The sequence below is a fragment of the Dermacentor andersoni genome, chromosome 5, assembly GCF_023375885.2.
Source record: "Dermacentor andersoni chromosome 5, qqDerAnde1_hic_scaffold, whole genome shotgun sequence".
In the NCBI taxonomy this organism is placed as follows: domain Eukaryota; kingdom Metazoa; phylum Arthropoda; class Arachnida; order Ixodida; family Ixodidae; genus Dermacentor; species Dermacentor andersoni.
Window position 1 is genome coordinate 189,239,339 of NC_092818.1, and position 11,549 is coordinate 189,250,887.

Here is an 11,549-nt window from a genome sequence, read left to right on the forward strand (position 1 = left end):
TACAGCCGTAATTTCTCTCCTGACGGACCTGACCTCCTTATGGTCATCTCTAGACATTCACACCAGGGCGTAATCACCGAACTTCATGGTGCAACCACTGCCGGATACCTTGGTGTATCTCGCACCTACGAACGTGTCCGTCATTGTTTCTTTTGGCCAGGCTTCCGCCATTACAAGGCCGCTCGCGAATCATGTCAACGTCCCAAAACGCCTTTACTGCGGCCTGCTGGTCACCTTCAGTCGATTGATGTCACCACGGAACCGTTCTGTCGAGTTGTACTGGACCTTCTAATTTCGTTTCTCATATCTATCTTGGGAAAGAAATGGGAAGCCGTGGCTACTGATTACGCCGCGCTACTCGATCGCCGGGGCACTGCCGGCCAGTTGTGCAACAGATGTTGCACATTTCTAGCTACGCGACGTGATCTTACTTCACGGTGATCCGCGACAGTTGCTTACTGACCACTATTAGACCCGGATGATTGCTGAAATTATCTGTTGCTCTTCTACTCAGCATAGACTGACCATCTCTTACCATCCCCAGATTAGGGGCCTCACGGAGCGCTTCGACAGCACTCTAACAGCCATGTTGGCTATGTATGTTACGGCAGATCACCGTTATTGGTACGTGGTTCTTCCATGCCTAATATTTGCTTATGAGTCCGCTCGTCATCAAACTCGTAGGTTTTCCCCAATCCGCGTATTGTACGCTGGAATGACGAGAGGCAATGAAGCTAGCTGTGGAAGAAGACGACGACGCTCGAGCCATTGCTGATGACGATAATCTTAGTGACGTCCGACAACGACAGCATAAGGCCCGCATAAATAGCTTCGCTGTGAAAGCTCATTTCCTGGTACAAGGGACCATACCGTCTGCTGTATCAGGTGACTCCTGTCACCTTCGAAATTGCCTTCGTCAATCCCACATCGTCAAATCTCATGTCGTCCAGTGACGTTGTCCACGTCTCTAGTCTGAAGGCTTACAACTGTGCTTCAGCTTACTCATTTTACACGCTCCGGTATGGTGTTTTTGCCGCCCAGGGTAATGCTACAGAACAGTTACAACTGATCAAGAGCATTGCTGTGAGAACTACGACGATGACGTCATAACCTTGCGCAGGTGGTTCTTTCTGGCCATTGCTACGGTGCGCCTGTATATGCAACTGTATAGTCTTTTCTTTGTCTCTTAATTTTCTACCTAACAAAATTACACATAGTGATGCTCAGTCTCCTACGTTGTATGTATGGACAATTCTAAACTTTCTTCGAAGGACTTCAGCTTTTATATTTTTTATTTATTTATGAAGGCTGCAATCTCTCTTAACTGAGTACAGAAGACTACAAGAGATGCAGGCATTAGCACGAATAACGCTCGAATAGTCCTTTTCAGGATCGTGCTCTAGCCATGATCTATAATAACCAAATATATTATTTAAGTTATAAGTTCGACGCTTACCTAATAAGCTAGCTTCCGTTCTTGATTTTACCAATTCACTTTGTACGAGCGCATTCACATTGTACGAATGCTTCCTTATGGGAGCTCATTCGTCACCATTCAACACCATTAGACATGGCTGTACCGGGAATGCGGGAACAAGTTTTAAGAAACATTATTTCTAGGCAAAACGAAGGAAAAGTGCTTTATTTACAAAATATGATACATTGTAAATCCGCGCAAGTCTCACGGCACAAATGGGAAAGCAATGAGAATCATGAATGGGCAACTCTCATATTGGCTTCGCTAAATCCGCCGTCTATTGGATAGGCCATGTAGCACAACATTGGTCCAACGATGTATTTTCTTTAGCTGAATTTTATGGGGCCACATCTGTTGGGCCATGCAGGTAAGGACATTGGCGCACGTGTGGTGCTTCGCAGCAAACCTTTTTCTCACCGTGTACAGTTCTTTAGCACTGTGAGCTCAGTATGAGGCCGGATGTCGACATTATGGTATAGTCAGCCTCCACGTGCCCAGTGGCATGGTCGGGTCAATGCATTCCACGTATTTCTGTGGCTGTCTCTGTGGAGACGGGAAGCTTAGACAACGAATTTTTGATCCTGCCTAATTCATCATTGGACCAGGTAAAACTAATTGGAACAAACAACTACTGAATGCGTTTAGGAACATCTGAGACAACATTTCTACTATGTATTCCCCTAGGAATGACCGCCGGGATAGTCGTCTTGAACGTGCGACGTCGCAATCACAATTGGTTCACTAAGTAGGGCTTTGCTGTAGCACCCACTTTAACTGCTACCTGCGACCATGCAGCGTTGCAATCGTTATATTTCAACAGAGTCGACATAGCATTCTTAGCAGAGCAAACACCTAAGACTCCGACGCATGAGTCATCTATGCGAGCCCCACCTAATAAAGGCGATAGCGGCAGATAAAAATTTAAGAGAGCAAAAATAGCAAAAACAGCTGGGATCCCAGATCAATACTTTAGACTTTTGTTACAGCTGTAATGGAGAAAAATTCGCCAGAATAGGTTATCAGAGAGGTCGTTTGTGCAGCGTAGTAGGCAACATGAATGTCACGGCCATAAATGCCCGTATTCTGAGAGGGGTAGGCGTTAAAAAAGGCAGTCCTCTATATTTCCTAGCGTCGCTCCTTGATGTGGCAAAGAGAGACCCCTTAGATCTCAGCAGAGCAAATTATGTCGCAAGGTTATCCAACGATGCACCTCGAGGTGTCGCCAAGCAGGTGAAACAATAATTTCGCGAAGCATGTGCGGCGACTTCCACCAAGTGCGCACTCTGCTCCCTTCATTTGGAGAGCACTTTTCCAGCACCTTGAAAGTGCAATAGCACGTCGCCGATTTGACTCAGAACACACTGGAAATCTCTCACCATCTCACACTTCAGAACTGCCTATGTAACACATATAATTTGCATGTACCTCCATTCTGAGAAAGTCTAACGAGAGAAGCACACCTCAGCGGCTAGGCATGCAACCTATCTTAGGATCACATATTTACTTCTGATATAAAACGTTACCTTTACATATGTCCGTGATAGTATTTGTGTCTATTGCTATAAAGAAGCTGCTTCAAGCATAAAAATGACGCGTTATGAGACATTCCATAACAAACCACTAAATACGAAGAAGACATTGATGGAAATGGCTGGCCTCCGGCCACAACATTCACAATGGACTATCTCTCCAAAAACGAACAAATGTTGAGTGCTTCTGTAATCATGCTAGTTAATATTCCTACTGAATACTGATTGAAGAAGCACTCACATGCTTTTCTGGGTGATGAGAAGCTGGGCCTCTGCTCGACTGTAGAAGCGCTGTGCCTCAAGTGCGCGTGCCTTAATCTGGAACTTTCGTACTCACTTTCTCTCTATCTCTTTCACTCCCCCACGTGAGGGGTATCAGACTGGACAGCCTCTCTGCCTTTCTTTCGCTCTCAATTTTTTTCTATTTGTTGACCACCTGCCTTATTACCGTAAATTTTTCCAGGATGAAACAGCGCCAAAGACGAACATCGCTGTCACGCAGCTGCCCCTACTTTTGTAAGTTACTAAAGAAGACAAAGTGAACTACTTTTTCTATGTGTACAAAAGTAGGCGGAAGCTGCGTGATGACGAAAACTTTCGCATTCTGAAATGTTTGAACCAGGCATCCGCGCACTACCTAATAAAGTCCATGAAGTCGCTACATCAAGATCGCTATGCATTATACAGTACAAACAGTTGTACTTATTTTGTTTTTGCAAGTTGACCCCCCTGCCGTTACCTCATTATTTTCTCACTCTTACAAAGATACCAAAAGGAAGTGAGTTGATTGGCTCAGTGATGGACGATGATTCTAGACTCTGGTACTTATCGAGAAATATAACTACTATCGGGATATAACTACGCCATGCAAATCCAGATGATGAAGGCGAAGAAAGTGAACAGCACGATAGACGGCTCTGGAATGTACGAGCTAGAGTACAGCTCCAGTCTGACGTCACTCTTGGGAGCCGTATACTGCACAGCAGGTCGTGTTGGCTTGGCAGGTGGCGACGGGTCCGTGGACGACGGCTCGGACCACCGTGACGTCTTCTCAGTCGATACGTCTGCGCTCCTGCACCAGCACAATATTTTTACATTTCAACATCATACTCGAACTCACCTGATAGCCTTAGATGATACAGGAAGTGCGTGTCCTGGCCAGCCTCACTGTCCCTCACGATGCATTGGGCAGTCGCTATTTTCTAGCAGGTGGCACGCACACTAATTGCAGTTCCTCGTTATGAACTCTATGGTGACTACGAGATGTAAAGGGATCGATATAATGGTATACCTGTTAATATAATCATGATGATTATCATCACCAGCCTACTTTTATGTCCACTACAGGACGAAGGCCTTTCTCTGCAATGTCCAATTATCCCTGTCTTGCGTTAGCTGATTCCTACTTGGGTCTGCGAGTTTCCTAATTTCATCACTCCACCTAGTTTGCTGCCTTCTTCGACTATGCTTCCCTACCCTTGGTGTCCGTTGTGTAACTCTAACGGTCGACAAGTTATCTACTGTGCGCATTACATGGCCTGCCGAGCTCCATTCTTTTCTCTTATTATAAACTAGAATATCGACTATCCCCGTTTTCTTTCTTATCCACACCGCTCTTTTCCTGTCTCTCAACGTTACGCCTAACATTTCTCGTTCCGTTGCTCTTTGCGCGCTTCTTAACTTCTTTTGGAGCTTCTTTGTTAACCTCCAAATTTCTGTCCCATATGTTAGCACCAGTAGAATGCAATGACTGTACACTTGTCTTTTCGACGACATGGGTAAGCTAACAGTCAGGATTTGGTAATGCCTGCCGTATGCACTCCAATTCATTTTTATTCTTCTGTAAATTTGCTTCTCATGATCAGGTTCCCCTGTGAGTAATTGGCCTAAGTAAACGTGCTTCTGTACAAACTCTAGAGGTTGACTGGCGGTCCTCAATACTTGTTTCCTTGCCAGGCTATTGAAAATTACCTTGGTATTCTGCATATTAATTTTGAACCCCACTTTACACTTTCTCGGTTAAGGTCCTCTATCATATGTGGTAATTCGTCCCCAGTGTTGCTGAACAGGTCAATGTCATCTGCAAACCGAAGGTTGCTGTGATATTCACCGTTGATCCTCACTCTTAAGCCTTCCCAGTCAAGAGCTTGACTACTACTTCTAAGCATGCAGCGGATAGCATTGCTGTGAATACAAACTAACGTAATGCTGAGGAGAATGTATATATAGGATGTCATAATTCCGTGTGGTATTACACGGACAACGAGCAGATCATAGCTAAAGAGGGCGACGAGCAAGCGGCAATGATGGCACCACCTACATGACCCTGCATTACAAAGACAACGCAGCTCTTGAAGCCGCCCGCTCTCTCACACCTAATTTTCATAGCTAGTGAGTAAACAAAGAAACAAGGAGGAGCACTTAATAGGAAGCTTTAGCTCAGGGTTTCCGATCTAAATACATGGGAAAGAAGAAATAGGTTTGCTCCCCAATCGTTGCATCAAATTCGATGAGCTTCCTTGCGTTTTAAAGAAATAGTTTAAATCTAGTGACTGTTGGTAGCAAATTTTTAATTTACATCGTCAATTTTTTAATAAAAATTGTTGAATATCGCCAATTTCCAGGAAACTAAACTATGAAGTTTGCAACTATGTAACTCAGCAATGAAAAACAATAACAAAATTCTGGGAATTGTATATATTAGTAGATCTAAAGGGTAAAAATTTGCTGTATTATATATGGCTCTCAAGTAGGCCACTGATATCGAGAAGGACTCTTGCAATACCCTTACAAGCGATCTAAGAAATTCACGTAACATGTAGCTTGGTAAATCAAATTTTTCTGCTTTGGATGCTCTAATGGATGCAGTTTACGGAACTGCGATATCTGTTCTTAGTACAAAACTACGAATTTGTAAAGTTCGTGCTTCCATTTTTTTTTTTTCAGCCTTACCAACTTTTGAAAGTTGCTCTTAAAAAATTCGGGCCTTAAATTAACATTTCGGTTCCATTAGATGCTAGAATTTAACATTCTCTCTCAAATACAACACATTTTATTAAAATCGGCCCACAGGTTATCTCAGAAAAGCGGCTCTACGTTTTACGTGCATTTGAATAGGTGGCATCGGAGTTCGGCGCGAGCTAAAGCTTCTTAAATGACAGTCCGTCTCCCGGAAGTACCGCATGTTTCTCTGACCGCGGCTCCCTAATTCGTGCCCATCCGGTGGGACAACAGCACGGTGATACCGACGACTATAGTACAGACATGACCACGAGTGATGATACTTACTGCTTGAGTAGGAACGGTCTCCAGTATTCACAACGTTCCTTCTTGGGACCAAAGCCTCGGGTGTAGTTGTTGGGCTGCAGGTACACGAACTCCGGGTTCTCGGCCGAGTACTTGGGCCACTCAGCGTTCGACAGTGGAATCTTTGGCTTCCTAATAGAGAAGGAGACATACCAGTTGTACTTTACGTTCTTTAGGCCAGCCTTTGCTTGGTATAGAATTATTTGTCGACAGACCCATCTGTATTTATTTTTTACCTTCTATAATCTTAAGTTTCATGCTTGCGCCCCTGGAAACAAATGGTTATATCGGCGTCCTTTTATCATGTAAAAAAACGTGTGGGTAAGCATTAAAAATCTAAAAACCATTTCGATAAATATGAAACGTCGAAGAACGCCATTCATCGAACAGCTTGATTTTCCTGTGACATATTAGGGCCGCTTCTCTAAAGAGCTATCAAGACATTCTGTGACGGGGATTGGGACTCAGAAGCGAAGCCGTTTATCATTTCTTCAACTGAACTAACATCTAGTTCTCTTTCTTTTCTTTCTCTTTTTTTTTTTTGAGTTAGCGAATTGGACAGGAGAATTTTTTGAAAAAATTATGGTAAAGGCACCTCCTGAGTGGCAGTATGGCAAATAAAATAATGGAATATTAATATTACTCTGGGACTGATTATATTTTCCGCATGTTTTTCACATGTCATCAGTATTGATGACTGGCGGTTTGGGATACCACTTAATCAGTAGAGCGTTAAACGTTGCCCGTCGGATAGGATGGTGTGATGTGTTTCCGTTCTCTGAACACCGAGGACGCAGGTGCTCTCCGAGCAGTGCTCCCCTTTCACTCACATACCCATCCCTAATGAAGGCGGACCATATTTGCAGCAGCTCTTCCATGAACATTTTATCCTCCTGCGAAGCCTTTCCGTTCCTCATTTCGTCCCCGTACTTTCCACTGGCCGAAGTGAATCGAGGCTCGCTCTTGAACGACCCCAGCGATCCCATGGTCAGCGGCAACTCGCACCCGTGAGCGATGCCAGCCCAGTCGGGCCAGAAGCTGTACGAAGGCTTGTATGCGAACAGGTAGCGGTACGTCTGGGCGCCCTGCTCTGCCGCCTTCGTGGCGAACAGGTTCGTGGGGCAGTCAAACGCGGCGTCGCCTATCAACTCGGAAAGAATATCCACAATCGTGCCGTCGTCGTGGGAGACGCTGTAATCTCCGAAGTAGGCTCGCACGATGCTCTTTCCCGTGTGTGTGGGGATGTCGAACGCAAACTTGAGCCCTAGCGTCACGGCCAGCCTGTAGTCGAGGTCGAAGAACTGCATTAGGTAAGGCATGGCGGCACGAAGCGCGTACACGATGAAGGTCCCTTCGTCCCGCACAGTCCCGAGAAACACCTCTCTGATGTGTATATCCGTGTTCTTCTCATCCAGCGGGTGGAAAGGCAGCATGTCGTCGCCGTACACCGGAAGAAACATTTGACGCTTGATGTTCACTGCCGCCATTCTGGTGCGGATCGAGACGTGGTCCAGGCGCTTGAGGCAGCCAACGACGTTGCCAATCTGCGCGTCCAGACTTAGGCCAGTGTCGTAGCAGCCTAGCGTGACCGCAGTGTTCACGAACTTAGTGATTCCGCTGTACGAGAGCGCGACGATCATCGTGAGCGGAGTGCCGCTCTGCAGGAGCAGCCTCCTGAAGAGGCCCCGGCTTTGTGGTGAAAGGGCGTGCATGCCAGCCGCTATTGCGCCCGCGCTGTGACCACTGAGCGTCACGTCTCGCTCGTTGCCGCCGAAACGACGTATATTGCGTTTCACCCACTTGAGCGCCATGAGCTGGTCCCAGAGGCCCATGTTTCCCGGAAGAGCTGGACGTTCTGCAGAGAGGAACCCGTAAAAGTACACGCGGTAGTTTAGACTAACGAAGACCACGTTCGTCCGTGCCACGAAGTTTGTGCCGTCGTATATGCGCAGTCCGGAATCCCCGAATTGGAAGCCTCCGCCGTGCAGAAACACCAGTACAGGAAGCTCCGCAGTCTCGCAAGCCGATTCGTTGATGCAGGCGCTTGCTGGCCGCCAGACGTTAATGTAGAGGCAGTCTTCAGAAGACGAAGAATAGTTTAGCCGCGCGTCGTTGTTGAATACCTGGTCTGGTTGAAAACATGGAGCAGGAAACTTGGTCGCAGCGTAGGTTCCATTCCAGGCTTCAGCAGGTCGCGGCCTAGACAGACGAAGGTTCCCGACTGGTGGCTGCGCGTACGGGATTCCGAGGAAGGCGTCGACATCACCATAATCGGTTTGTATTTGTTTTCCCTTCACAGATCCTGCGTGTATACGAACCACGGGAGAGGCGAGGCCGTAGTTCAGGAGATAGGTCACGATGCAGACACTGGCACATATCCACCCACTGCTGCAAAATCTTAAAGACGAAGACATGATCGAGCAACTGTGCTGCTCTACACAACACGGTGAGTCGTTGAATTGTTTCTTCAGGATGTAGAAGACCTTTTCCACAGGACCATACGCGCACGGCGGTTGTCCGAAAACTCAATCATAGCGTCCGTACGGCGTCTTGTGCACCCGTCTGCCTCGGTTGCGTTTGAGCGAATGACGTAATGAGGAACAAGAGAAGCGTGTCGAAAACCATTAATTACCTATGCGTAGCGAGCACGCATCATGATTGATTCACATTCACGACTTGTTGTTTGCTCGGAAAACATCATTGGCTGTCCGGATAACAATAAACAAAACTGTTCGTTTCCAAGTTATATCCGTCAAAAGTTGTTGAAATATTATTTTTATTTTCCCGATAACAGCATTTGAACTGATATATAGTTTTGCCTCGTAGAAACTGGTGACCATCCTTAAACAAGGCGGCAACACATCGAAATATTATTTTTACTTTCCCGGTAACAGCGTTTGAACTGATATATAGTTTTGCCTCTTAGAAACTGGTAACCATTCTTAAACAAGGCGACACCACATCGCATAGTAAATAAGAACAGCGAGAGTGACTACTTCAACTAAATACAACTAGTTATTTCTGATACCTTCAACATTCTGAGAGAAACATTGCTAATCACCATTTGAAGCTGTAGAGGAAACTTTGAGCATGAAACAAAAAAACAACACTTGTTCTCGCATTGACATTGGGAATTCCCATGTTTGCGAACTCTGCAAAAACTATAATTGGGCATGCTTTTCTTGTTTTCACCGTACCCTGTTCTGAAGTACGTGGAGAGCATCTCCTGGAGTTGGTTAGCAAGCTCACGTTCCTCTGGTGTGATTCTCGCTGCCCCGATAGCGAGACGATGCTTGGCTTTCTCGGTCACGACATCTGTGAGCTTCGACGGGTCAGCAAAAAAATCTAGGGTTCCCAGCATGAAAGGGATGTCGTCCGCATGTGTTGGGCCTTTTGGATTGGGCCAGGGCGTAGTGGAGGGAACATGGGCAAAGATATACGCGTACGTATTGATGCCTTGCTGGGACGCCTTTTCCGCAAAGAACATCGTGGGGCAGTTGAAGACAACGTCGCCGAACATGTCGTCCAGGATCTCGAGCACCTTTTTCTTGCTGTGCTTTTCGTCGTAGTCGCCGAAGTACTCTTTCACAATATGCCTGCCGGAGGACACAGGTATCTGGAACATTACCGACAGAACGATGGTCGTAATAAAGCGGTAGTCATCCTTCAGGATGTTCTCGAGAACGGGCGCCGAACGCCGTATATTGCGCACGAGGAAGTTGCCCTCGTTTGCCGTGTGTCCCGTAAACAGTTCCTTGGTGTTCAGGTGATTCCAGGTGCCATCGGAAAGAGGGTCACCAGGAAGGAACTCGTCACCGTGTGTGGGCGGGTAGAATTGGTTCAGTGGCTTTTCAGCATTGACAGCATCGAGTATCTTACGCGCGTCCACCCGTTTCATGCAGGACAGTACGTCTTCGACCTGCTCCATCAAGCTACGCTTATGGTCAAAGCACCCGACGGTGTCTGCCACCGCTGACATCCTGGCCGCCCTCCTGTGGGACACATTGAGGATTGTGAGCGCTGGCGTGCCGCTCTGCATGATGAGGCGCTTGAACAGTCCTTTGCTGTGCGGCGAAACAGCGTGAAATCCGGCCGAAGCACCTCCAGCACTCTGTCCCCAAAGAGTTACATCGTCGGCGTCACCACCGAAGTAACCGATGTTGGCACGAACCCATTTGAGTAAAAGATGTTGGTCCCAGAGTCCCATATTTCCTGGAAGCTCCTTGTTGTCCAGCGACAGAAACCCGAAAATGCTGACTCTGTAGTTGAATGTCACGAACACGACGTTCGCTGTCGGCGCGAAGTTGCTTCCGTCGTACAAGAACAGCGCCGAGTCTCCCCATTGGAATCCTCCACCATGTATGAAGACGACGACGGGCAGCTTAGCGTCACATTTTGATAAGGATGCTGCACAATGCTTCGCCGGTCTCCACACATTCAGGTAAAGGCAGTCCTCGCTCGCGCTGGAATAATTGAATGGAAGCTTTTCCGCCAACGGCAAGTCCGTCTGGACGCAGGGATGTGGCTTCTTCGTAGCACTGCGCGTTCCCTTCCAGGGCTTGGCGGGCTCTGGTTTCTTGAAGCGCAGGTCTCCAAGGGGAGGCGTAGCATACGGTATTCCTAAGAACGCGTCCACCTGGCGCTTGTTGACAGTTAACCGTTCTCCAGAGACGAGGCCTGTCTCTGTGTAGACCTGCGGTACATCTCCCGCAGAGACAATTGCCAACAGGCAAATTATAAGTAATGCGTGACACGGCGTCATCTCCGCAACAGTGTCAGCAATGTCTGGTGCTGCCGGTGTGTATGGCGCTCTCTTCTAAAATGCTGCTTGGCGACGTTATGATCGAGTGCACTGACGCCGTTCCTAAGAGGCACTGAACTCTCAAAGAGCGAATTCCCTCCTTTCATTTCCTTCCCCTTCCTCCTTCACCTTGCCTCCGTGCCCGGCTTCGTGTTTGTCGTGTTTTGAAAGGGGGTCGGAGAAACGAAGTCAATGGAACGGGAGAGAAACCTTGAATGCTGATCGCCTATATCTCCACCTCAATGTTTCCTCTACGAAGGATTCCGGACGGTGCCAGATTACGCATCCACGATCCAATTAGAAGCCGAGGAGGTAACGAACCGGTTCACCCTTCCTTCCGTATCCTAAGAGCGTCGTGATGCTGGCGCAACACAGAATCAGCCTTGCACACTCGGTGATCCCTATCGTCGAATGTCACACAAGAGCGACGTTGCTA

The 11,549-nt window shown here is 47.2% G+C and overlaps 1 protein-coding gene across 1 annotated transcript; it reads right to left on the minus strand.

Moving 5' to 3' along the window:
- Positions 1 to 1,623: 1,623 nt before the first annotated feature.
- On the minus strand, positions 1,624 to 11,074 carry LOC126532310 (uncharacterized). The gene is made up of 4 exons (XM_050179995.3): positions 9,562 to 11,074; positions 7,147 to 8,836; positions 6,295 to 6,444; positions 1,624 to 4,078 (listed from the first exon to the last, which is right to left on the minus strand). The coding sequence occupies exons 1-4, from the start codon at positions 11,072 to 11,074 to the stop codon at positions 3,865 to 3,867; spliced, it is 3,567 nt and encodes a 1,188-aa protein (XP_050035952.2). The 3' UTR covers positions 1,624 to 3,864.
- Between the last annotated feature and the right edge of the window lie 475 nt (positions 11,075 to 11,549).

What these genes read in the sequence shown, in the direction of transcription:
- LOC126532310 (XM_050179995.3), bottom strand. Translation starts at nt 11,074, where the DNA reads ATGACGCCGTGTCACGCATTACTTATAATTTGCCTGTTGGCAATTGTC. An exon ending in TCCGCCTTCATTAGGGATGG is followed by an intron (nt 6,445 to 7,146) that starts GTATGTGAGTGA and finishes CTTCTCTATTAG; the next exon opens with GAAGCCAAAGATTCCACTGT. An exon ending in AGACCGTTCCTACTCAAGCA is followed by an intron (nt 4,079 to 6,294) that starts GTAAGTATCATC and finishes GTGCTGGTGCAG; the next exon opens with GAGCGCAGACGTATCGACTG.